Below are 26715 nucleotides of genomic sequence, written 5' to 3'. Positions count from 1 at the left end.
ACCTTTACACTCCCGTTACCCAATGTAGTAGACATATAATAAGAGAAAGTAAGACATAAATAAGACACATTTGGAGAATTCCTTGTTGTCTTGTCCTTTTCTGTTTCCTGTTTCTGTACAGCACTTCATGTCATAGCTATTGTCTCACCAATTGAACATTACTAATGCCTAGTGAGCAGTGTAGAATACTACGTATCATGACAGCTTTGAATTGAAAATGCTTCTTTTGTGCAAGAATACATACAATTTGTTAATTTGCTAAATATGGATTTTTTTTTTACTAATGCACTGTATCCAACCACAAAAAGTACAGTGTGGGACTAGCAAAAAAACCTGGGCAACATAGACGCAAATAAGCAATCTTTCCAACAAAAGAACATAAGACTTGCACCAGGGGAGGGGTAAAGGAGGTTGTTGGTGAAAATGCAGATTGATTAGATGGTTTGGGTTAGTGCGAGTAGCCGCATTCCAATAGACTCGACTACTGTATTTGTTCATTCTGGTCTCTCAATCGATCCATCAGTCATGGCGGGCAGTTGTCTAATCCAATCAGCAACAGAGCTGTTAGCATGGTTTCGGATAGGAATGAAGCACTGTACCATTGTGTACTTGAATAACTCGCCTTTACAGTTAAAATGTCTGCTATTGGTGTTCAATTTTGTGAAATAAATTTGTAAATGCACCTCGTGCTCTGGAGGAGTGTAGCCTGGATAATACGTGATAAGGATTTCAGTGTGTGTACTGTCAGCCACTCCGCCATCAGTATGGAAGGTCATGAACCATGAAAGACTTTTGCAATTGGATTTTGAATCTTTTATATTGGTCGCACTCATGTTGCATTTCACACACACACACGTTAGCCAGCGGCAAGGTTCACATGTGTGTTCTTATGTTGATTTAACCAGGTGAGATTTGAACTGAGCGGTCATATTTCAAGTAGACAACAGTATTGGTGCTTACGGGCGCTAAATGGGGATTTGACTACGTAGATAACGCAGTTTGATCAATAGTCTGCTATATTATATATATAATAATAATAATATAATAGTCTATATAATATTCTATACACTGAAATTACCAAGAATGATTGATTGCACCTTGAGGCACGAAAGGCACCTTCATAGACTGCAACACGTGAACATGTTTTGTGTCACATGTCTTAAATCTTGCGTGTGAGTGTGTGTGAGTGTTTACTCTTTTGAGGGATTGGAGTCAGTCTGCTAAATCACACCTGGGGCCACCACTCTACAGTCAATTCCTTATTTCTTCTCCTCTGACTTTCCATCATTTTTTTGATTCCTACATGTTCCTCTAGCAGTGCTAGAGTGCTTCACTTTTTCCACATTTAATATTTCAGCCTTATTCCAAAATGGAATAAATTCATTTTTCTCCTCAAAATTCTCCTCACGACCCCCCAAAATGACAACACAAAAAAGTTTTTAGTCATTATTATGTCACACTGCGGGCTTGAGGGCCTTACGGTTCGACCCCAGGACGCAGAGAACAGGACCAAATGCAGGTAAATTTATGAATAATAGCGGCAGCAGGATAGAGCAGCAGAGGGCAGAGCATTAAAATACAAACTAAACTAAACAGCAGAAATTAGGGACAGGTGTGGGTGATTAGGACAACAAAGGAAGACAAGGCAAAACAGGTAGTTCCATACAAAATAAGAGTGTCCAAACAGAAACTAAAGCCCAAGAATAAGCAAGCTGTCACGGGGGAGCCTACACAGGGCGTGACATATTAATTATTATTACAGTAATACAGTGTGGAAAACCAGTTTATGACCTTCTAAATATGTTTTTTTAGCATTCTTACTGTCACAATCTGCATCGCCTCCTGTGTGACAGTTTTGTGTTTCACGTTGTTTGACTTAGTTCCTGTTTCATGCTCTTATTTTGTAGTTTTTCCTGTGTTGGTCTGCCCTGTGTTCCGTCTCGTTTACACCCTCTGCTACGTGCACCTGTTTCTAATTTGATTGCCTTATTTAGTTCAGCCGGGTTTGCCTTTCGTTGGTGCATTGTTGTTTGTTCTTGGTTCTTTGCTACGTGTTGTATGACAGTGCTGCTTTTACCTGTTCCGAAAATAAAAAAAAAAAGCTAAGCTTTTACCTGCACCATTGGCTTCATCTCTGCATCCTGGGGTCGCATCGCAACACCCGCATGCCGAACCGTGACACTTAGAGCCCTCTAGACATGAAATAACACCCCAATAGTCACCCTTACACTCCTATTATCCAATATGGCAGACATAATAAGCGTAAATGAGACATACAAGACATAATATAGACTCACACATGTTAGCATTGGGAGAGTTTTTTCTTCTGTTACTTCTTCATCTGGACAGTACTTCCTTCTATGTGTTTTGTATTTTACTTCATTTAGCCATTTTATGCGTGAAAATGCCAAATTTAAGTAAAAATTTGCTTAAATATGCATTGTTGAATTGGCCATATTTAGCCATGAAACATCACAATTTATTCATGCATATTTTTGACAAATTGTGGAATTCAAAGCAGGAAGTAGCAAGGGATGCCTGTACAGTTTCATTTGATCTGGTTTATTTTGTGCTGCGAGTGCAGGATGTACGACGTAGGAGGCCAGCGAACCGAGCGCAGGAAGTGGATATGCTGCTTTGAGGACGTGAGGGTGGTGCTCTTTGTGGTGTCGCTCAGCGGTTACGACATGACCCTGGTGGAGGACCCGTCCACGGTAAGAGCTGGTCACCGGAGCGTATTTGCATCATCACGACAGTGTTGTCTCGTGTCTGCAGAATCGCCTTCAGGAGTGCATGAAGCTTTTCTCCTCCATCTGCAACAACATCTTCTTCCGCAGCACATCCACGGTTAGAAACGTCCTCCCTCACCACCAGAAACAAAACAATAAATGTTTGTACTGTTCCTGGACGCTGCACAGTGTGATTAGTGAGGAGGAGAACTAGTGAAAATATACTGTAAATAGCGGAATGTACTATCAATGTCACCATCCTAAAAGCTGTTTTATTCAACACGTGCACATAACGACATGCTGACTTTCAGCTTTCGCCTCCAATGAATACAATGTGCCTCACTTTTCAACTTTCTTGCCCATCCCAGAATTCCAGATTGTACGTTCCCTACCATTGTATTCCATTCCACATCCACGCTCCTGGACACGCTCCACTGGGCGGGACTTTCCCTCTTCCCGTCTATGCTCTTTGGACCATTCACCCATTCATTTGTTCCCATGCATTTATTCATTCTTTACTCATTTCTTACTTCATTGCTTCATTCATCGATCCCATTAGTTTAGTCATTTTCATTCATTCATTATTCTCATCCGTTGTCATTCCTTCATTATTATTATTATTATTATTATTATTATTATTATTATTATTATTATTATTATTATTATTATTATTATTATTATTATTATTATTATTATTATTATTATTATTATTATTATTATTATTATTATTATGTTTTCCTGCTCCATCCTTGGCTTGGCTGACTGACCAGTGATCAGTGAATGCATCTTGAGCACTGAGGAAGACGTTCCGTACGTGTGCAAATCTTGCTAGCAGTGGCTAACAATGTCAACATGCATTTTGGTAGTTGCAGGAAGTGGGATGAAAGGGCGTCTGCTGGGAAGAAAGGATCTTTGGTTGTACTGTATCTGTGGTTAAAGTGGAGGATATACTGTAAGTAGCGCTTCCTTCCTCACCTCTGACCCTTCGGCCTCAGTTTTTAGTGACTTGCACGTCATGGTAAATGTGATTATTGCACACGCGGGTGATAATGATGTCACATTTTTCATAGATATAACCTCTTCGACTCTTAGGTTTTTCACTGACACGGTGGACCAAGACAGGTTGTTGACCTCATCATTAGAACAATAACATGATGACGATTGTCCCGACTGGGTTCAAGTGTACTAATTAGCATCGATGAGTTTGCCTTGTCTGGGCTTGAACAGTGTGTGGAAACACACACATTGCGTGTTTGAGGCCTCTGTCACTTGTAATGAAACCTAACAAGTCATTAAGATGAGCTTTTCCGCTAAATAATCCCATTAAGACCGGCGTGAGACGGGTTCCTTCGATTCATTCCACTTAGCCTTTCCATTTCAGGTAAGTTCATGTCGCAGTCTACTGACTTAACTTTGTATTAAAGGGCCCCTGACATGATGCTTCAATATGTTACATGTCCTATATGGTTTATTTATTTTTAATGGTGAATTTACCAAAATGACATTAATATTAGACATCCAGCAGCAACACATTTTTGTGCAAATTGAGCATTTTCAAGCATAAATATGGCGAAATGAACTGAAATCACACATCCAAGTTTTAATAACTTGTTGTATTCGCCACTGGTCATGATGTGTCAGTAATGTCACTGTAATGTTTGGTGAAATACACAAGCACCAGACTTCATCGTCTGTAATGACACACTGCAGTACTTTAGCACTTGGCCTTTTTTGCTACTACAATTTAGCTGGGAAACGTCGGAGTAGCAGTTGATTGGAGCACCAGGACACTTCAGAGTGTGTGTGTGTGTGTGTGTGTGTGTGCATGTGTGTGCATGTGTGAGACACCAGCAGTGGTTGATTGCGTTGGCGAGCGTTAATTGATCAACAATCATCACTTCCTGCTGGTAGAAAGACAACTATTGATTTTGGTCATGTTCCATACGTAATAAAGCCACTTTCCAAATGGATTTATTGTTTTCATTTCATTTCATTCAATCTCTCTTTCGCTAATGTTTGCAATGGAATTGTCTTTTTTTGATGACCATCTGGTGTCTTGTCTTTCTTGTAGATTTTATTCATGAACAAAATCGACCTTTTTCAACACAAGATTCAGCATTCGGGGCGACACCTTCGTCTGTACCTGCCTTCTTTTAAAGGTTAGTGTCCTTCTACCAGCACTTCCACTTACTGGACAGAAACTGGAATCATATTTTTACATAATGTGCTGCTTTGGAAATTCATCCAACAGGGGTAATTGGGACACACCTTCCAAAAAGTTCAACTTTGGTCTGGTATTTTCCCAAAGGTCTTGGAGATGTTTTCTCGCAAAAGCGAGACCAGCCTTAATGTTCTTTTTTTCAGCCATGGTTTTGGTCTTGGAACTCTGCCAGGCGTTACGTTTTTTTTGCCTGTGATTTATTTATTGCATTTTTTCCATTTTCCAATCCCATACAAACAGCAGTGTATGATGCGTCATTAGGATGTAAAGGCTCACAAAGCACCAGAACATCACAAGGAACAAGGAACAAATTGAGTGAGAATCAGAATCAGAACGGCCTTGATTGTCATTGTATTGTATACAACGAAATTTGAATGCAACTCCACGGTGCATTTTGTAGAAAGTAAAAATAAGAATAAGGAAACGGATAAAAATAAAACAAGGAATAAGAATATAAATATAAAAGTGGCAGGAGTGAGAAGGTTTCCCAGCGCATAAGGATAGCCCTCTTGCAAGCGAACTAAGAAAGGCAAAGGTCAGCCATAAGATGGCAGTGAAAGGTTGGAGGGTACCATTCCAAATCACGCCACCGTCCATAGCTGATGGGCTCATCTGAAGCGAGGTCATGGCTGAAAGTGAGAGGAACACAGAGCTCCAGACGTGAGATAGAGCAGGGCGGGACCAAAACGTACCGTAGGGGTATATGATAGGCCGATCTATCACATGTTGGCCAGCTTGCTCCTCGACCAATGAGCTCTGTGAACCAGCTCACACTGTATGACCCGTGCCTAGCGCTGATTGAGGAGGAGTGGACTTGCTTCAAAACGGATAGCCAGGTGTCTGTGTCTACGTCTTCGTGGAGTGCCTGGTACACAATAATATAGTATAGTATAATACAGTATGTCTGTATGGATGTTGGAACCAATGCCCTTGGAATATGGGTGAAAAGGAAGTGTCGCTGAAATAGGAGGAAAATCAGGAGAGTGCTTCCTGACAAAGTCTGCGAAGGCCAAATTGGGGGCTGAATGAAAGGACGCAAACATTCTGTTGATGTCCGGGTCTTCGTAAAAAAAGGCCATATCGCTGACAGAAGGAGCAAACACGGGGTTAAAATGAATAGGAGACAAGAGAGGAATAATGTGGAGTCCAAATTGGCCTATGAATTGCGGCCATATTTGAAGAGAATTTGTAAGGATTATATTATCAGCGTAGGAAAACACACCAGGGACCGCAAAGTGGGAACATGGCAAGACGCCACCTCCATCTGAGTCCACGTCATTGTCAATTGTCTGCAAAGCACGATTGCTTTTGGGTTATTCGGAGTTCTCGTGAGTTGACGTTCTTTTCAGTCCAAACACTTAAAATAAAATAAGAGAGACGTATGAAATGACTTTTAAAAAAAAGATCACCTTGCAGGCGCAGACTGCGACGTGGATTCAGCCGCCCGCTTCATCGCCGCCATCTTTGTGTCGCTCAACACGACACCCAGCAAGCTCATCTACCACCACTTCACCACAGCCACCCACACCTCCAACATCCAGGTGGTCTTCCAGGTGGTGATGGACACCATCATCAAGGAGAATCTGGAGGCCATGTCTCTGCTATAGGAGGACAACGGGAGGCCCTAAAGCATGGGTGTCAGACTCATGCCATGGAGGGCTGAGACACTTCAGGTTTTCTTTCCAGCCGGTCACTGAAGCAGGTGATTTTAATGATTAACCCGCCTTTGGTTTGAGGGAAGGAGCTTGTCAATTAAATCACCTGCTGGAGAAACTGGTTGGAAAGAAAACCTGCAGTGCTTTGGCCCTCTGTCGACACATGTGCCCTAAAGGGACACTTTGGACATCTCCACCTTTCGGCCGCATACAGCTTGAGCACCTAACGGATGCCTTCAGTTGGCATTCGGCAGAATAGACGTGTGAAGTACTACTGCTGCCCTTGTGTGTCGTGTCTGTGTGTAGGCTGCAACATGTAGTACACCCTTCATCCGCAGTCTGTGCGTCACATCTGTATATACACCATATATACACCGTATATATACAGTATATACTGTATATGTGCATGTACTTGTGTGTACTCGTCAGCCCCCAAACACATCATCATGTCATTTCTTCACAAATAACAATAACTCTATCTATGTATCCACTTTTTATGAAGTGTCATCAATGCAGCAGTTGCAATACTGATAATAATAATAATAATAATAATCCTAATCTTCTTATTTACCTTGCCTTTTACTGAGACTGACAACGAGCACACCTTCAAGGCAGTCGAATGTTCTAACACGCGAACACTAATACAGGTGCCTGTCAAAAAACTAGAATATTTGACGCTATTATTTACCAAGTCAACTTTTCAAAGATGTAAATAAAAGGCTGGAACCACGCATAGTTTTAATAATTACATCATTATTATTTCCTCATTTTTTGAGCTTGATTAATCACCAGACGTAATTATGAGAGGCTGGAATAAAGCATCATTTTTTGGAATGATAGTTTCTAATTGGTTGAAGTATGAATTCAATTTTTCACATTTCATTTACATCTTTTTATTGATTGAGCCATAAATGAGTGTTTTTTAATGCTCTTGTAATTTTGTGATGTGTGAAGCTGGAATTTTAAGTCATATTTTCTCTTTTATTGAAAATGAATGGGCCATGTGTCATTTTTATGAATAAAATGATTATTTCATCAAATGATGACGTCATTTACTGAGACGCCAATTAGAGACTGCGTCATGTCTGCTGCACTTTTCCTTGGTATGAAGTTGAATATGATATACATGACATACTTTAGTCCACACGTCAAGTGTTTGGTCATTTTAATAGATAAAAATAAGAAGACTATTTACAGGAAAGTCAACTTTATGAATGTTTGAATACATTTCAGCCTTGCCTGCCAGGGTTGGTCTGAAGCCATCGATGAATAAAGAATGGAAAGACTCCTCGAGCCAAAGGGGAACATACTACTACTACTACTACTAGTACTACTGCAATAATACCGATGATCGAACATCCAAGGGTTTACAATGGGCAAAGTGAGCGTCCTTGGGTCCTTGGGCCCAGCAGGACTCATGCGGACAAGCAGTCCAGAGAGTCCAGGGTGAGGAAGATGTCGGCCTTGCACTGGAAGGTCCCGGTTCCGTCCTGCAGAAGCTCGCAGCTCTTTAGGTTTGGAGAGATGTCCTTCACGCAAATCGCCTTCAATCATTCAAATACGCGAATTAAAAATACATTTAACATTTGAAGATCAACTACAAAAGCCGACAGAAGAGAGAGGCGTGCTTTTACGCACGCGCTTTTGCGCATGGAATGGATGATACTCACCATCCGTTTGAGCAAGGAGATCTGCCTGCTCGTCTCCGGAGACAAGTTGCTCGAGTCCTCGCTGTCCATCAACGTCTCCTGGGACTCGGACCTGCGCACGTAGGGAGACCTCCTGATCCCGGAGAGCAGCCCGGAGGCGCGACCCACCGAGTAGTAGGTGGGTCCGGTAGACTGCTTGTACCAGGCTTGCACGGAGGGACAGGACACGAGCAAAGACACGCCCACGCAGACCACAACGAAGCTCAAGAACCTCTCCATGGTGTCTTCTACGTCTGCTTCTCACCTCCTGCTTGCTTTGCGTGCTGCCGGAACTTTCCTCCTGCTTTTATCTGCGGGCTGAAGGACGCCATCGTCACCAAACACCTTCATCCAATCACGAACCAGCTGAACACGTGACTTTACACACCCGAAAAACATAACGATTTCCTCCAAATCCGTTTGAGATGGCGTGGAATTGGAGGAGTAACTCGGCGCTTGCACGAGTTAGTGGTGGGTGCCGAGGGAGCGGATCGGTCCAATCATCGGCAGTATCGATACCAAAGATGCGTCAGTATCGAATCGATATTTTTCAGTTCTCTTGAATAGCTATGCGTTTTGTTATTGTTTCAATATTCATATTGTTCTTGTTAAATGTATTGTATTTATATAAGATATTTGATGTATTTTACATAATAATAATGATGTGGACAGAGAAAACAGATGAAACCAGCAACCATAACATGTAATAAAGTAACAAAAGGGGGTGGATATAAACATACAATGACTCAAACGGTGTTGCCGAGAAAAGACAAAAATACAAAAGTAGGAGGCAGCGTGGCGTCAAAAGGCCTCATTGGGAAGCAGACCCGTATCGGCATCGCTGCTACGTGGTCTTCATCTTTAAAAGGCAATGATGTCAGTCAAAATAGACACGTCAATCTTTTTCATATTGAACGTCTGCAAGAGCACGTCACACTTTCACAGACGTTTCAGTCGACTAGCTTGAAAACGTGAGCTTTATCAATAAAGTGGTTTTCTTATGGATTTACTGGTGTGTCCCCCCCCCCCCCCCCACCCTCGTGGTCCAGTTCAATCATCCTGAAATGCTTAAATGTCATCTAGACGATACACAACTAGACTGGAGACCTGACTGATCAAATAATCCAGGAACACGATGACAATGATAATAGCATTACTTCTTTAGGAGCGTTAAAAGCAGCCTGGCATACAAACATGGAAATAAACCTGATTATGCGCCTTTTATAGTCCATTGTATAGTGGTCTGCATTGTGGCTCCAGCTTGTCCTCCAGGACGTAGTCCGCTCCACAAACCCACGGGTCCCCCGTCTGCCACTGCCATTTCTGCAGACGCTGTCTCAGGCTGTCCAGCACTTTGCTGTAGGACGCGTCTGACGCCAGGTTATTTGTTTCCAGAGGGTCTCGCCTGCATTGGATGTGTATTTGTTACAGACAGTCCACTCCTGATCAAAAATGGCAAGAATTTACATTTTGCACTGTTGGAACTTGAGGAGGGTATAAGTCGAGCTTCAAAATGCAAAAAGAAAAAATAGGTGTCAGAGTATCGTATTTTCTGGACAATAAGTCGCACCAGCCATACATGCACAATGGCTCAGTGGTACAGGAGTGATAAGAGTAGCAGATACTGGCCAAAAGCGGCCTCTCGTGGCTGTCAGGAAAAAAACATCCACAGGGGTCGCTCTGGAGTATAAGTGGCAGGACCAGTCAAACCATGAAAAGGTGCAACATATTCATTCATTTTCTACCGCTTATCCTCATGAGGGTGGCGGGGGTGCTGGAGCCTATCACAAATGTCGTTGGGTGAGAGGCGGGGTACACCCTGGACTGGTGGCCAGCCAATCACAGGGCACATATAGACAAACAACCATTCACACTCACATTCATACCTATGGACAATTTGGACAATGAAGCTAGCATGTTTTTGGAATGTGGGAGGAAACCGGAGTACCCGGAAAAAAGCCATGCATGCACGGGGAGAACAAGTGCAACTTGTTGTCCATAAAAGTTATTATCTTTAGTTATTCAGTTATTATCTTTAGGGGGCAACCCTTTCCACACATGGCCGTGTAGGTGTGGACTGTGGATGGGTTTCCTCCATTAATAATCATTATTAATAATCATTCATTCATTTTCAACCGCTTATACTCACAAGGGTGAGGATAAGCATATATAGACAAACAACCATTCCGGCCCACATTCATACCTATGGACAATTTGGAGTGGCCAATTAACCTAGCATGTTTTTGGAATGTGGGAAGAAACCGGAGTACTCGGAGAAAACCCACGCATGCACGGGGAGAACATGCAAACTCCACACAGAGATGGCCGAGGGTGAGATTGAACTCGGGTCTCCTAGCTGTGAGGTCCTTGAGGTCAAGGTGCATTTCGTGTTCAGTTGTGTTGTCACAGACTAAGATTGACATTTGTTGGACGATGTGAAACATTTAAGTGTGACCAAAAAGAAAAGCTCTCCTCCCTTGTCATTGTCATCGAGATGTCTTCTATAGATAGAAATGAGTATGACTGAGCGGACCTGGTGTGGTACAGCTCCCAGCGCTCTCTGTAGTAATACTGCTGTAGACTCTTCAGCCAGTGTGTGGGCTCACGCTGCCTGGTGCGGTTCAGCAGGTCCTGGAAGGTGGCCGACACGTACAGGTCCTGGTCGATGGGGAAAGGCATGCGGTAGTGGAGGTTGTGGAGGAGGTGGTACGCCCCCTGATGGACGGAGCGTGTGGGGTAGTACATGGTGACCTGCGTGCGAAAACAAAGCGATCAAAGTCGTGGCGGACTTGAAAATACGCAAGCACGTCTCCAGACCTCGTGTAGGGACTGGCTGGCGAAGACGGTGTGCCAGTCGATGGGCTCAGCGACCAGAACAGGCAGCAGAGAACGACCCGTGAGCTGGACTGGGACAGCCATGCTGCCGGGAAGACTGTAGGACGGGTAGGGGATGGAAAACCAGTCCAGGATGGTGGGGGTGATGTCTGACACATAAAATAACATAAATACCTTGGTCAGGGTCACTGATTGGTTCCAGAGTTAACACTGATAACTGATGTTACAGCTGATGATGATACATTTCTGTCTTTGCACTGAATGCAGCACGGTCTCCCTCTGGTGGCCGATTCCATACATAGCAACCACTCACCCAGTAAGCTGACGTAAGCCTGACTGGTGTCTCCCCATCGATTCCTGTGCTCGGGAGAGGAAAGCAGCATGGGCTCCGCCGTGCCGGAGCGGTACAGGTTGGTTCTGCCGTTGGGGAAGGGGATGGCGTTGTCAGAGCTGTAGATGACCAAGGTGTCGTTTTCATAGCCAGCATCCCTAAGCTCCTGAAGAACCAATCCAATGCCTGCACAGACAAAGGTACTTTATTAAAAGGCCTTCCTGGTGTGGGGCAGGTACAGTCTCCCAACAGTCGACTTACCCTGGTCCAGCCTGCTAACAGTCGTGTACAAAGCAGCCAAGTCGGCCCGTGCTGCAGGCGTGTCCGGCACAAAGGGAGGAACCTGAATCCCACAAAAAGTCCTTCATTTCCTGCAGCATGTTGTGCCGTGGTACAGAAATCGAGCCTCATTTTTGGGAAAGCCGACCTTAACTTGTTGTGGTGTGTAATATTGTGGAGTCCAGTCGGGAATTCTTCCCATCTCCATGTCCCCGTTCCCGAACTTCTCACAGAAGGCTCCATACTGGGGCTGGGAGTGTCCACAGCGGTGGGTGTCATGGAAGGCAACATAGAGAAAAAAAGGCCTCTCTTCATCTTTTTCACTTTCTTCCCCTTTATGGGTCTGGAAAAACTTCCGAACAAGAAGTTTGATGCGGGTGATGTTCCTCCCCACCTGGAGGACGGAGTTGTTTTCCTCCGTGTAGGCAAAGTCAAAGGGGTATACAGACCCAGGGCCAACATGTTTTTTGCCGATGATACCTGAGAGGGGAAATCCAGAACCGTTTGCGTGTCGTATAAAATTCCACCAAGAAAAAGAGAAGATGACTGACCTGTGTGTATGTTAGCTTGGCTGAGGAGCAGTGGCAGACTTTGGACGCCATCGAAGGAGTTAAAATGATGCACGCCTTGGTGGAGGCCATACATGCCATTCTGGTGCTGAGAGAATAGGAAAAGGTTTTGCCCTGGTTTTCATACATAAACTAGCCTGTTCGCCCTGGGCTGTATCCTTCTGTGGAATCCAGCACCCAAAGAAATCTGTGCTTTTTTAAATTGAGTCCACCCGGGGGCCAGTACCAGCAATGTGATCAATACGTGATAAAACCAGAAATATTCTCATTTTGGGAATTGGATCTCCATTATTTCCTACGCTTGAAATTGCTGCAGCTTTGGTCAGAACTTTTTAAATGAATTCACGGTGAAACCTGTCCACAGCCGGAAGTAACCTAGTCAACGTTTGGTGTGTGTTACCTGCGGCAGGCCAGTGAGGATGGTGGAGCGACTGGGGGAACAGCTGCTGACAGACGTGAAGGCGTTGTTGAAGACCAGGCTGCGTTGGGCCAGAGAACGCAGGTGAGGGGTGTGGACCACCGAATTATTGTACACCTCCGTCTCAAACCCGGCATCATCGGCTGGAGGGGCGCAAACACACATCAGGGCTCAACAAGTGTGTGTGTGATGCACTTTGGTTTGATTGCATTGATTTGAATGGTTGGTCATACAGAGTGGAATCAGCGTCCACAAAACCTTCAATGATATTTACCAAAAATAATTGGGTGCTTACGTTTCTTTTTTCTTTGGGATTTTCTCCCATCCACACAGGGCCAACCACCTACATGGTACATGTCCACGTCACAATTCCACAAACCATCAAGAATGGACAAAAGCGTAATAAAACAATGCTTGGCATTAGAGGATTAGCCATTAAGGCCATGATTACTAAAACAGAAAATACATCCAATACATCATCTCCAAACCTCTACACCTAACTTAACAGATGTTGACCTCCGTTGGATTGTTTTATAGCATCTTAAATGTACAAAACGTACCATAAACACCCCACATTGTACGTTAAATAACAAATCAATATTCACAAAGTACAGTACACTAGATTACTGATGTTGTGATGCTAGCATGAAATTAACTGTCACTTAGCAATTTTTAAACAAAAGAACAACTCACCGATGATCAGGACGACATTTCTTGTTTTTGACTGGGCAAAATAAAAACAAAGTACAAGGCAAGAAAGGAGCTGAAGCAGCATGGTAATGTTGAAACGGTATTATATGTACTTAGAATATACTACACGTAAGTAGAATGAATTGTTTTCAGCCACATCGGCGCACATAAAACACACACACACACCAAAAACAAACACGTCTTCCGCAAATACATTTGGCCCCGCCCACATTTACACACGTGACTGTGGACACGTGAGGTGTCGCAACAGGAAGTGTCCACCCATCAAAACAACCGGGCAAGCGATTCGAGGCTGGAGCGCCGGGTGTGAGATGAGGACCGGGAAAATGTCTGCTATATGAAGGAATGTCGCAAAAGAAGAAAACTTTCGATGTGGTAATATTTAAAAATATTCTCAATATCTTGTTGATCATCTAATCTTCACTTTTACTTGTCTTAGTTCGTCCTCATCAAGCGGCGTTTCTGTCGGTAAATAATAATGTTAACATGATGCATTTATTTATTATTTCTGCATTAGCATTGCCATATTTATTATACATTGACATAGTCATTATTCATTTACACATGCATCATAACAGGCGTGTAAAGTGCAATGATAATAGCACTGTAGTATTGCTGGAGTATGAAAGTCATGTGGTCATCATATGATCTTAATCCAGTGACCTGCGGCGAGGCGCCTGGATGGTGTGGCCCTGGTGTGGCCCCCATTCACGGATAATGAGAAAAACAGAAGATAACAATTCACTTTGGTTTAGAAAAATGTTTTCAAAATGTGATACAATTAAGTCACCTGTGTCCAATCTTATTTATCGATGTATTGTTTTTCTTTCAGAAACTTGAAGTGATGTGTGAAGAAATCAGATTTATGATCCCTTCAGCATGTAGTCAAAGAAGTCCCAACTGACCGGACATGACTTACATATAAAAGAAAGGAGCAACCTATGCCAACTTTTTGTGTAAGTGGAGTTGATATTGTAAGCACAATACAAAATGTTTACATTCAAATGTATCCGTGCATAACTTCTGCCAACGTCCTCAGCACGATGGACCAACCTCTGCTGCAGAGAGATTTGGGCCAACGCTCAAGTGGCTCCTGCAGGATGCTAAAGACATGGCTGCCCATACTCGCCTGGTTACCCAAATACAACCTTAAGTGGCTTCAGATGGACGTCCTCGCAGGCGTCACTGTTGGGCTGACAGCTGTGCCACAGGCCTTGGCTTATGCCCAAATAGCAGGCCTTCCTGTTGAGGTGAGTCAATGAAAACCTATTTGAAAAATATATTACCTATATCATATAAACCTATATTATTCCAGTCCAGGCTTTTTGTAAGCTCCCTGGTCCTAAACAGGATAAGCAGTATAGAAAGTGGACGCATGGATATTCTAGGATGCTGGCATCCATTGCTCTTGTACGTTTTAACTCTCTTTTAACCGGACATACATGTGTAATAGTAGTTACCAAGTTACCAAGTTACATATAGTTACGTTATAGCTGTAGTGCTAAATAAGTAACTAAAACACAACATGACATGAAAGTCTTCTTCTTTCCCTTTGGGCTTCTCCCTTCAGGGGTCCCCACAGCAAACCAATCTCCTCCATCCAACCCTGTCTTCTACCTAATGTCCCCCTTCACTACATCCATAAACCTCCTCTTTGGTCTTCCTCTACGCCTCCTACCTGGCAGCATCCTTCTACCAATATATTCACTATCTCTCCTCTGGACATGTCCCAACCATCTCAGTCTGGCCTTTCTGACTTTATCTCCAAGGCCTCTAACATGTAATGTCCCTCTGATGTACTCCTTCCTGATCCTATCCATCCTGGTCACTCCCAATGAGAACCTCAGCATCCTCATCTCTGCTACCTCCAGTTCTGCTTCCTGCCTTTTCCTCAGTGCCACTGTCTCTAGACCAAATTATTGGTCTCACCACAGTTTTGTACACCTTTCCTTTCATTTTAGCTGAAACTCATCTATCACATCACACCTGACCCTGTTCTCCACCCCTTCCATCCTGCCTGCACACGCTTCTTCACCTCCTTTTCACAATCTCCATTCTTCTGGACTGTTGTGAAATGCCCGGTGGGCCAGATTAAGATGCTTGGCGGGCCTGATGGTCCTAGGTTCGCAGTTTGCCCGCACCTTGTCTAGATTATGCCTTATTTATGTTTAATATGTCTTATTTTTGCTTTGTTATGTCTCCCATATTGGGTAGTGGCAGTGTAAAGATGACTATAGGGGTGTTATCTCATGTCTAAAGGCTCTAATAATGTCATAATCAGATTTTCTATGCTCTTAACTACAAAAACATTCAATTTATTAAGGAATTCTACTTAGCAAAAATTCACCCATCATGGTCAGGTCTGGTCCCACTTCACAGTGATACACGAGGCATTACTGTACGGTGGATACCTTCTTATTTACGACGTAACCCCACAAAATGGATCATTTTTGATGAAACCATTACTGTTTTGATTTGTGGAAAAACCCGCCTTTCCCCAGTACTTCCCCAACATGTTGTTACCTAGCATGCCTTGCGGGTTATAAATGAGCTTAAAATAGTGCTGTTTTGCATGTGTGGTGCTGGTACATTGTGTGTTACTTGTGGTTGGAGACCAAGTGGTGGCATCCATTTAAATGACACAACCTCTGAACGTACAGTACGGGCTCTACTCCGCCTTCATGGGGGGCTTCATCTACACCTTCCTTGGGACATCCAAGGACGTGACGCTGGGGCCCACAGCTATCATGTCCCTCCTCTGTTTCTCGGTGGTGGGGGGCGAGCCTCACCGAGCTGTGCTACTCAGCCTCCTTTGTGGACTCATCCAGGCTGGAATGGCATTGCTGAGATTAGGTGAGAGGAGGAGTGCACCGCTCAAGTCATGCCAACAGTTTTTTGGCTGAACTCATTGAGTAACACTTAACCTCACACATTTGGTAGAAGGCTTTGTGTTCATTTGTTCTTACCAGTAAATATGAAAGCAAAACAGCTGCTTAACACCCTTCTTCTACTTCGGCAGAAGGACGGTCGTGTTTCAGGTTTTGCTGCTAAGTTCTGTAAATCATCCCTTGCAGGCTTCCTCCTGGACTTCATCTCCTTCCCTGTCATAAAAGGCTTCACGTGTGCTGCGGCAATAACCATTGGCTTTGGCCAGGTGAAGGTGAGGTCTTCACGTTTAATAGCACGAAGGAAGGCAATTAACACGGCCTCTCAGTTAGTGTAAAATGAATGGCTGCTCATTCACATTATTTTCAGTTAGATTAATCGTCATCAGTAAGCCTATACAGTGGAACCTCAGTTAGCGTCCGCCCTGGTTAGGGTGTTTTTTGGTTAAGGTCGTTCTCTGGTTAGCCTACATCAGTGATACCCAAACTTGTCACAGTAACGTACCTCTTCAGACATTTAGACTTGAAGCCATGTAGCCCCTACTGTAGCTACTGGGTGTCGCTAGTAACACGCACCAGACAGGCTTTTATTATAGCATTAGCATATTTATCCGCAACTGGCAACAGAAAACAGTGAACTGCAATAATTGTTAGTTACTGTATGTTGCTTCTTAGCGATAATGATAAAGTTAACAACAGCACAACACGTGGATGTACACAGGCTAGTTTTCATAGAGAAGACCCCTTCTGGTCTCCCATTTTATGTCGACAAAAGTGCTCCACCATGTACGTCCACGTAATTGGGTTCCACTGTACCCCCCTAAAAACGTGTTTTCCGTGTCCATATCTAGAATATTCTGGGCCTCCAGGATATTCCCCACGAGTTCTTCCTGCAGGTTTACTACACCTTCTACCAGATCCCAGAGGCTCGCATTGGCGACGTGGTCCTGGGTCTGCTCTGTCTTGCCGTGCTGATCATGTTGATGTTGATGAAGACACGTCTGGGCTGTGATGATGCTCCCCGGTACTCCAAGATCGCCAGGACATTTGTATGGGCTGTTGCTACAAGTCAGTACCCGTGTACCTGCTCCATACTACCTCTCACGTGTCTGCTCAATACCTTTCCTCCAACCCTCTTGTCTCCTTTTGGGTTTTCATCAGTGCGTAACGCGCTGGTAGTCTTGGCTGCATCTTTGTGTGCATTTTCATGGGAAGCTTTTGGTCATCACGTCTTCTCAATCACTGGCAAAACAGCCCAGGGGCTCCCACCGTTCAAGCCCCCACCCACCTCAGACACGACTGCCAATGGGACGGTGGTATCGTTTGGAGAGGTTGTAGAGGTAAGGAGTCCAGCTGAAAAGCAGATGTGTTCCAGCATGCACATAACCAGAAGAGGTCGGCTAAATTGAAACCACAAGCACTGAAATGGGCCATGCAATGGGCCGTCATTCCTCCATTTGTTTTTCCAAGTTTTTTAAGTCCAGCCTGTTTCCGGCCCAGCACCTCCAACGCCAAGGCCATGGTTGTCAGTGCCAAAAGGGTGGATTGCACTCTCCAGGTGGGAGCGATGTCTTGCCCCAGGTGGGGGAGTCTGTGGGTCAGGGAAGCGTGAGGTTAACGGGCAGATGGGTGCAGCGTCTGCAGTCATGCGGTCGCTGTACCGAACCATCATGGTTCATGAAGACAGTACTGAATCAGAAGGCAAAGCTTGTTACGTTAATACCCTCACCTCTAGTCATGAGCTTTGGGTCGTGACCAAAAGACCAATATCACGGATACACGTGATCACGGATACAAGTGACTAAATTGAGTTTCCTCCGTCGGGTGGCTGGACTAAAAGATGAGGAGAGGAACTCAGGCATCCGGGAGGGTCTCACATGAGGTGGCTCAGGCATTTAGTCTGGACGCTGAAATGTGAAATCTTGGTGGAAATGGATAAGTCTGGACTGCTGCAACCGCAACCGGGCCCGGGATAAACGGAAGAAAATGGAACAGAATGGGAAAAAGATAGAAATGAATAGCGTTTTATTGTTCTTATTTTACTCCTATATTTCTACTCCTGAACAAGTAGGAATGACACCAAACACTCAGAGACAATAGAATGATTGGGTCTGCATCTACACGACTCATTTTTGGCAATTTATGCCAAAGATATTTTGATTACAAAGAAAATCTAAGATATTTAAGCACAGTGGATGAATCCTGTCTGGGACCCTTTAAGCCTCTCACAGCAGATTAGCAAGTGCTCCTTTTTGTATTTTGTGCCCAGGGCTTTGGAGGGGGGCTGGCTGTCATTCCTCTCATGGGGCTGCTGGAGAGCATCGCTATCGCAAAAGCATTCGGTGAGTGCTTCAAGAGGGAACTTATCCAATGTATAATTGGGCCATGAAAGGATGGACTTAAGCCCTCTGACTTCTTGTTTTTTCTCAGCCGGGCAGAACAACTACCGGATCGATGCCAACCAGGAACTGTTGGCAATTGGCGTGACCAATGTCATGGGCTCCTTTGTGTCAGCCTACCCTGTCACCGGCAGCTTTGGAAGGTGTGAGAGAGAGAGAGAGAGAGAGAGAGAGAGAGAGAGAACTTGGTTTCCTGCAGATTCATGTTTTGTCATCATGTTTAGGACTGCAGTGAATTCTCAGACTGGGGTCTGTAGTCCAGCTGGAGGAATTGTCACCAGTAAGTCCTCTTCAGTTTCCTTCATGTCAAGAAGAGTAGGGCCCAATCATACACAAGCATCTAATTTACAAAACAGGTGGTCTCCAACCAGTTCCACTTCCGACAATGCATGACTTGGAACTGATACGTGGATGAAGACGTGTGTAATAAAAACACTACAAGAAATAAGAATCGGCATGAACCACCCTTTACTGGCCATAAACACATCTTCCTTTTCACAGCTTTAATAGGGCCTTTTTTGCTTAACCTTCAAGACCCACAGAATATCGAGTCTTAGGACTACATAAACATCGAAACTATGCCCAGAAACTTAGACTCTCTTCTTTCATCAGAAAAAAGTTTGTTTTTAGCATGGACAGTAGAACATAGTGGAGTTTGATTGTGAGAGAGAAGCAAATAACAGCAGAACGGCGACTGACGTCCATATTGTTTTGTTTTAGTGACACCCTGCAAAACATCTGCATTGCAATTGTCCATTGTCAAGCACTGCCATGCATAAAATGAACTAAAAGACAAAAGGAAGGCTAAAGATGATATGCTGTATTCTGCACTGGCCTGTCTACACTGGGTGTCAGTAATGTTACATTGATGAGACAGTAGCCACCAAAGGAAGTACTGTGCTGGACAGAAACCACAAGTGAAAAAGGAAACACCAATATTTACAGTAAAACGGGGTTATAGGGAGAGGGGGGTAGTAAGGGACAATTTCCGGGAAAATGTTTTTTGAACAATTTGTTCAAGAATATATGCTTCTTTGAAAAAAACAACAAAAAGCAGCTTCGTGTTTAACATGAAAAGGCAGAATTACGTTACATTTTCCTGAAAATTGTCCCTTATTACCCCACCGTCCGTTATAACCGCGCTTTAAGGTACCACTTATTTAGGCTTATTTTGTTTACTATATTTTGGGTAATACAAATATAACGGTGACTATAGGGGTGTTACTTAGGGCTTTAGTAATGTAAAAATGTATTTAGAAGGTTTTCTATCCTCTAACTTTGAAAACATTCAATGTGTAAATGAGGAATACTACTTTGTGGAAATTCACTTATTACGGTCAGATCTGGCACCAATTAGCCGTGATAAACGAGGGATGACTGCATTGGTGGGCTATTCTCCGCTCTCTGTGGTTTTTATGGTGGTCATTTGCACTTCCTGGTGATGGCTTTCCTTTTCCTTGGCTCACTGCCACTAGAACACATAACACAAGGGCCACCTGTACCTTTGAAAAGCTCCTTTATTTCAGGACTTTTATATTCTATAGATTGACTGTACACAGAGCATTTGAAGTATCATGAAGTATTTTCACTTCTTCATTCATTCATCATTTTGATGACTGGAGCGTACTGCTAATTAAGACCCCGTATCTCGTTTGCAGGTGTGGTCGTGTTGCTTTCCTTGGCCTTCCTCATGCCGGCCTTCTACTACATCCCAAAAGCTGCCCTGGCTGCTGTTATCATCTGCGCTGTGGCTCCCATGGTGGACCACCATGTTGTGGCTGACATGTGGCGAGTACACAGTATGTTTCTATCCCTGGTACTTGACGTCAATGACTCGGGACTTGACCGTGTTAGCCTGATGACTTAAAAATACTTGCCATCGACATGATATAGTTTCCTACATATTTCCTCTTTGAATCTGAAGTCTAGGTATTGTAGGAATAACATCCTTGAACCAGATGAAAATTTACGACTATTTAGGAAGGCAAAGGGGAAAACTGGACTGGAGTTCATGCTAATCCGCTTTTCCACCTCTATCACAAAGCTGAGATGCAATCTTTTTCTTGAACTATGTACAATTCATAGCATTTGCTTTACAAACTATCAAGTTTGGACATCCCTGCACCAAACAGTGCTTATGACTGGTAAGAACTTGGGACATTTCAGGAGTATGACTTCAGACTTTGCCGAACGGCCTTGTGATGACTTGGCCTGGCACATCTTTCCTTAAGACTTGACTCACTTGACATAATCATGCCCTTTCTGCAGAGCTGGACCTTCTTCCCTTCGTGGTGACGTTCCTGATGAGTTTCTGGCAGGTACAGTATGGAATCATGGGAGGCGTAGCTGTGTCCGGAGTCCTCCTGTTGTATAGCACGGCCAGACCCCAGATGAAGGTGCGCAATCCATCATAGGCTTCCTGTGGGTGCTGCATGTTCCACATTGCACCGCATTTTGTACCACCTAATAATACAGTCAGCAGAGAACAGCAGTGGAATGGTTTCTTCCTTTCATGGCTGAAAAATGAATGACAGACATCAGCCCCTCCAGAGTTTCGCAAGCTTTGCTGCGGCCTAAAATGCCTGAATTTAGGAGGCGGTCTAACAGTCCAAGTCAAATTTGCGGTTAAGTTACGTTGAGTGATGAAAAAATGGCAGGGACACAAAAAAGTGACTCTGGTTTCCTCCCCCATTCCAAAAACATGCTAGGTTAATTAGCCACTCCAAATTGTCCATGCGTATGAATGTGGGTGGGAATGGTTGTTTGTCTATATGTGCCCTGGGATTGGCTGGCCACCAGTCCAGGGTGGACCCCGCCTCTCGCCCAGAGACCGCTGGGATAGGCTCCAGCATAACCACGACCCTAGTGAGGATAAGCGGCATAGAAGATGGATGGACAAAAAGAGCAGAGATGGACTGAATTAGTTTGAAATTGGTGCAACATTGCGAATTCCGGGAGGGACTGAAAGCTTCACATTCATAACAATTAAAATATGTTTAAAAAAACACTGATTCTCACCAGCAAGCCACATCATCTGCGCTTGTTGGCATGTTACATTGAACATGTTGTGTGCAGATGTCCGATAAAGGTGTGCCGCTCATCACACTGGCCAGTGGGCTCAGCTTTCCTGCTGCGGAACATCTTAGCCATGTAATACACACCAAGGCTCTGCAGGGTGAGTTCTAATCAAGCCATTAAAGCCTGTACAGCAATCCCTCGTTTATTGCGGTTAATTGGTTCTAGACCCGACGGTGATAAGCTAATTTCCATGAAGTAGGATTCCTTAATCATAAAAGGGATATTTTCTCAATTAGCGCATTTGTAAATAAGGCTTTTCATCATGATTCGATCCCTCTAGACATGAAATAACAACCCTATAGTCACCTTTCTCACATTACCCAATATAGTTGTCACGATGTGGGCGTTACCCCCTCGTGACAGCTCTTTTAGTTTCCTTCTTTGCCTCCGTTCCTGTGTCCATGCCCTTTATTGTTGTATTCACTTCCTGTCTTGCCTGGTTTCCGTTCCCTATCTTCCACACCTGTTTCCAATTTCACTCCCTCCTATTTAGTTCAGGTGTGTGGTGCCTCCGTTTGTTGGTTCTTTGTCATTTGTTTGCCTTGCTTGCCCAGTTGGCATGTTTTCTGTTTACCTGCAATCATTATTAAAATGAATACCTTTACCTTTAATACCTTTAACTAATACTTACCTGCACTATGTTCCTGGGGTCACAACCATGCCAAAACGTAACAATAGTACACACAATAACAGAAAATAAGCCATATTAGACATCCATAAGACGTAATATAGACTCTAATATAGGCACATTAGTTACTTGTTTTTTCTGATTTTTTGTGATTTTATTGATGGGAATTGGAGAAATAATTGGTTAAAGATTGTTAAAGTTAGCTTCAAAGCCCTATGGCCTGCCAGAGACTAGAGCAGTGCAGCTATTGTTTTTATTGTCATATACTACAGCGCTACCTTGGCATAATAGTGGCATAACCAGTGTTTTTCACATTTTCATATCTCTGATGATTTTGGCATTGAACTGACAGCTAAATTGGACTTGCAACTGCTATTGACGGGATGTGTTTTGCTAGCGTTAGCCATTTAGCATGGAACTACCACCATGATGCACATTAGCACTCAAAGTCATCAAATCTTACCTTTATACATTCCCACATAGTATCAGCAATCGGGAGCAAGTATGAGGCGAAAGAAAAAGGGGTGTGAACGGTGTGTCGGTGCGTTCAATTACCGTCAAAAAAGTAGGACAAATCACATTAAGCATTCCAAAACAGTGGAAATAGTAAGAGTATTGTAATAAAATAATATTTACTGTAATATAATGATTAATATCTATGTATTTTTAAAAGAGAAATGAAATGTCATTAGGTTTTCAATTTGGATGAAATGTTTTATGACTATTGCCCGATGTTTTAGGTATTTTCATTTGTACATTTCATAAAGGAAAGGTGCATTGGGGCAATTCTTGAATAATAATCCTTTCTGCGTGTTCCTAAATAGGCTTTTTACTGACAAACATTCAGAATTTAAAACCAGTATCATAAATAAACAAACCTTATTTTGAGCTGACACATATAAACAAAAACATGTTAGTGTGAGTCTCACTCGCTCCCATTTTGTATTTGCTGAACATTTGTGGGCGAGTTTAAGAGCTAATATGCTAATAATCAATAAAAATAGTCATACAACATATGCTTGCTGACTGTATTTTTTTTTAAATAAAGGCCCAAAGATGTGTGTGTGTGTGTGTGTGTGTGTGTGTGTATGTATGTATATATGCTGGCTTGTTAATTTAGCCTTTTCAGCTTCCCAGGTATGTTCTTTTTGCCATTGTGTAGCTGAACAACTGTTGAAGTCTTATCTCCTACTGTAGTGTCACCTGCGCGTTCGGTCGTATTGGACTGCCATCACGTCAGCATCATCGACTACACGGTCATTCATGAGCTGAGCGACCTGCTGAGACACTTCAAACTTCAAGATGTGGATCTGATCTTTTGCAGATTGCAGGTATAAGCAAAGATCGTCCACCTGTTGGTCTATCCGACAGGAATAACCGTGTTTATTTTCTTATATCGCTGGCCCGATAGCCCTCCATCCTGGATGTTCTTCTTGCTGCACATCTGGAGGGCCTCAGGTTTGCAGACAGTGTGGAGGCTGCACTGCAAATGGCATCGGGAAATCTCAGTACAACACTATCCAATTAAAGGCAGAAAAGTACAAAGATGGCGTCTCCTTTCCTTCCTATAAAAACATCAAGACAGCTTTGGAGGGGACGGCATAGTGAATACGCACAAGACAATCCAAGCTGGGCAAAGTAACATACGAGAGTGTGTTTGGACTGAACCAAGTGGGAACACCCAATGTGCTACACAACCTCTGAGCAAGGCACCGATGAAGACCAAAGATCTTATCCCGTGTTGTTTATAATGCTACAGTAAAGTCTCGTTATATCGATATCGGTTATATCGATAGTACTGCTTATTACGATACTATTTTCATTTCCCGGCAAATTTCTAGTATTTTATGATATAATTAATTCCGGTTAGTACGATAATCCGGTTACTACAATGCCCTTTTCATCTCCCGCCAGCCAATTTGGTCTGCTTATATCGATACAAAAGCAGCTTAAAGCTGAATCAATATTTGCTTAAGGATTTCAATACCACCATTAACGAAATCTGTAAACGGCGTATTGTTTGATTTTCGGCTAACACCGTTTCGGCTTTTGCCACTGACGGATGGTAATTAGAGGATTACAGGTAATTAATATGAGGTAAGTATTAAACAATCTTTTGAAGTAAAGACGTAAATATTTGTATAATTTAGAGGGAAGATTCAGTGAATAGACTTAGTGTTTTCAGATGTGTTCAATATTCTTGGCACTAGCTTTACTGATAAATTATGAAAGTAAACTTACGGTATTGCTTGATCAAAGAAGCAATCTCTTGTTGTTTGAAATAAATCAATACACTTGTATCTTAAAGATTAATATGATAAGTAAATCTACAATACTAGTAAACATCAAAAGGGATGAAAGCAGGTATAAATTGGAGTTGTGAAGCTCGTGAAGCGTTTTAGAGATAAGATCCGCACGAACAATTGAATTATTGATACAGGAAATGTAGAAATGTTAAACAATATTGAATCTTTTGTGTTAAAAGGTGAAAAGGGGAAGCAGAAGAAGATGGAAGATTTTTTTTAAAGTATTGCAGAATAAGTAATGTAAACGTTGCAGTTTTTGTTTTCCATACATGTATTTAATTGTGCTGTATACAGATATCTTTTTATCGCTTGCAATAATCACTGTTTTTCATATGTACATGCTGGCGTTCGTGGTTTCTCTCGTGTGTATAGAACAATGTCGAGTGTATTATTGAATATTTACTCAGAGTCACTATTGCAAGAGTGCGTTATGAAAATAATAAATGTTGAAAAAAAATGTGACCCATCTAACTTTAACCGAATTGTGTTATGTATATGAATGCAATCATTTTTTGCAACAATATTTATGGTTTTGTCTGCTGAAGCGTGAGGATTTTGCATTGGTTGAATTTTAGAAAAGAAATAGTCATTAAAAAAGTGTAAAGACGTTTTTATTTAATGCATAAGTTTATTTTTCACTTCACTACAGTACAAAAGCATGCTAGATACGCAATCCATGAACTCAAGGAGAAAATTACATGCCATATCAAAGATCCCCCATTTATCGCCCACTTTTAATGCAGTTGGGCGCAGGATCGGATATATCGATAGTCCGGTTATATCGATATTTTTTCAGACTCCCGAGAATATCAATATAACGAAACTTTACTGTATTATTTTTCATCAAACTTTGTAAAGTGGAAATGTGACTTTAGTGTTAGCGTGTGGACAAAACAAAGCTTTTTGGTTTGTTCATCCATCCATTTTCCTCCGCTTATCCGGGGCTGGGTGGCGGGAGCAGCAGTGTCAGTAGGGACTTCCACTTCCAGACATCATCTCTCCAGCGTGTCCTCGGTCTGCCGAGGGGCCTTCTTCCAGATGGGCATGCTCTTTTGGGTTTGTGGCACATGAAATGTGTGACATTACAACCTGTTTTTCAACTTCATGAAGATATTGACTGGCAGGCGTTGGTTGATCAAATGGAATGTTTATCTCACCCCGGGCATGCCACAGAGTGATGCTTTCTGGTCCCAGCATCACCTGGTGAATACATTTCAACACATTTCTAAGATATTTCAGAATTCACTTTTTGTTTTTGATAGAACATCACAGAACCCTGCAACCCTGCCATGGCTGCCGTGCAACTGGTTCCTGCTTTCGATCCTGAGGTCGTTGCCACAACACCACCAGCCAACACGTGACAACCTTCTTAGCAGTTTGGCATCATCCTTCCAAGAGAATCAACTTTGTCTGCTTTTGAATAAAACAAATCTTGAAAAAAGAAATGTGTGTGACATCAACACTACATAAACTCCGATTGTCAAAGCTGATATGAAGCCACGGCGACCTCCATAAGGATGTAAAAAGTATTTAGCTTTTGTTGCTGTGACCTCAATAGCAGGTAAATATTATTATCACTGGCAAGTCAGGTTGACTCTTGATGTTAAAAAATGACTTCTTGCACTTGCAACACTTACTGGAATAAATTATTGTAAATATCAGGCAACAAAGCAACATTTACTGGAAGTCATACAATGATTGCTGTCCATAAAGATAAGGAATGAGGTCGACACATTCAAGTACTTTGTATGTACAGTATTGGGGCAATCGTCCTTTCTTTGTTTTTTCTTTTCTTTTGAAATCATCCACGTTTGCAGTCTACACGTGCATCTCAATCCACGAGAATATCTTTGAAAAGTTCAGTGGCTGAATTGAAAAAAATCTCACTTTTCTATGTTGTATACTTGGACTACACACAGACAGATGAAATCCTCCGCAACCTAATGAAGACCACAAGGACCACTTACTACAGTTTATCAACAT

The 26715-nt window shown here is 42.9% G+C and overlaps 4 protein-coding genes across 8 annotated transcripts in view; 2 read left to right on the top strand and 2 right to left on the bottom strand.

Annotated features, from left to right (window-relative positions):
- The window catches only part of gnav1 (guanine nucleotide binding protein (G protein) alpha v1), a 38073-nt gene extending 30447 nt beyond the window's left edge, over positions 1 to 7626 (top strand). Inside the window, exons 6-9 of one of the 2 annotated variants that reach the window (XM_058069568.1) lie at positions 2585 to 2714; positions 2776 to 2847; positions 4801 to 4888; positions 6367 to 7626. In XM_058069568.1, coding sequence (XP_057925551.1) covers positions 2585 to 2714; positions 2776 to 2847; positions 4801 to 4888; positions 6367 to 6557 — 481 coding nt within the window. In that variant the 3' untranslated portion in view covers positions 6558 to 7626. The remainder of the gene's footprint in view (positions 1 to 2584; positions 2715 to 2775; positions 2848 to 4800; positions 4889 to 6366) is intronic. The other variant, XM_058069575.1, reaches the window with a different exon arrangement.
- A 127-nt stretch (positions 7627 to 7753) lies between these two features.
- Positions 7754 to 8820, bottom strand: npb (neuropeptide B). Of its 2 annotated transcripts, XM_058069597.1 has the most exons (3): positions 8682 to 8820; positions 8276 to 8611; positions 7754 to 8149 (listed from the first exon to the last, which is right to left on the bottom strand). In XM_058069597.1, exons 2-3 carry the CDS (start codon positions 8531 to 8533, stop codon positions 8021 to 8023), a joined length of 387 nt encoding a protein of 128 aa, XP_057925580.1. In that variant the 5' UTR covers positions 8534 to 8611; positions 8682 to 8820; the 3' UTR covers positions 7754 to 8020. The 2 variants fall into 2 exon arrangements, with proteins under 2 accessions (XP_057925580.1, XP_057925571.1); XM_058069588.1 differs by having other exon boundaries at positions 8276 to 8820.
- A 618-nt stretch (positions 8821 to 9438) lies between these two features.
- sgsh (N-sulfoglucosamine sulfohydrolase (sulfamidase)) lies at positions 9439 to 13647 on the bottom strand. 3 transcript variants are annotated; one of them, XM_058069554.1, is made up of 11 exons: positions 13419 to 13647; positions 13021 to 13068; positions 12708 to 12868; positions 12290 to 12395; positions 12133 to 12218; positions 11887 to 11988; positions 11721 to 11802; positions 11442 to 11645; positions 11111 to 11277; positions 10827 to 11044; positions 9439 to 9698 (listed from the first exon to the last, which is right to left on the bottom strand). In XM_058069554.1, the coding sequence occupies exons 1-11, from the start codon at positions 13498 to 13500 to the stop codon at positions 9515 to 9517; spliced, it is 1440 nt and encodes a 479-aa protein (XP_057925537.1). In that variant the 5' UTR covers positions 13501 to 13647; the 3' UTR covers positions 9439 to 9514. The 3 variants fall into 3 exon arrangements, with proteins under 3 accessions (XP_057925537.1, XP_057925517.1, XP_057925527.1); XM_058069534.1 differs by having other exon boundaries at positions 11887 to 12218; positions 13419 to 13646; XM_058069544.1 differs by lacking the exon at positions 13021 to 13068 and having other exon boundaries at positions 11887 to 12218; positions 13419 to 13645.
- Positions 13648 to 13683: 36 nt separating this feature from the next.
- slc26a11 (solute carrier family 26 member 11) lies at positions 13684 to 25450 on the top strand. The gene is made up of 15 exons (XM_058069522.1): positions 13684 to 13811; positions 14269 to 14392; positions 14476 to 14686; positions 16097 to 16289; positions 16511 to 16596; positions 17173 to 17389; positions 17483 to 17661; positions 18591 to 18663; positions 18752 to 18863; positions 18945 to 19000; positions 20379 to 20519; positions 20989 to 21116; positions 21796 to 21895; positions 23624 to 23757; positions 23838 to 25450. Exons 3-15 carry the CDS (start codon positions 14480 to 14482, stop codon positions 23952 to 23954), a joined length of 1743 nt encoding a protein of 580 aa, XP_057925505.1. The 5' UTR covers positions 13684 to 13811; positions 14269 to 14392; positions 14476 to 14479; the 3' UTR covers positions 23955 to 25450.
- The last annotated feature ends 1265 nt before the right edge of the window (positions 25451 to 26715 follow it).

This window comes from Doryrhamphus excisus, chromosome 1 (assembly GCF_030265055.1).
Source record: "Doryrhamphus excisus isolate RoL2022-K1 chromosome 1, RoL_Dexc_1.0, whole genome shotgun sequence".
NCBI classification, from domain to species: Eukaryota; Metazoa; Chordata; class Actinopteri; order Syngnathiformes; family Syngnathidae; genus Doryrhamphus; species Doryrhamphus excisus.
The sequence above is the reverse complement of the archived record's forward strand: the minus strand, read 5'-3'. Positions and strand labels throughout refer to the sequence as shown.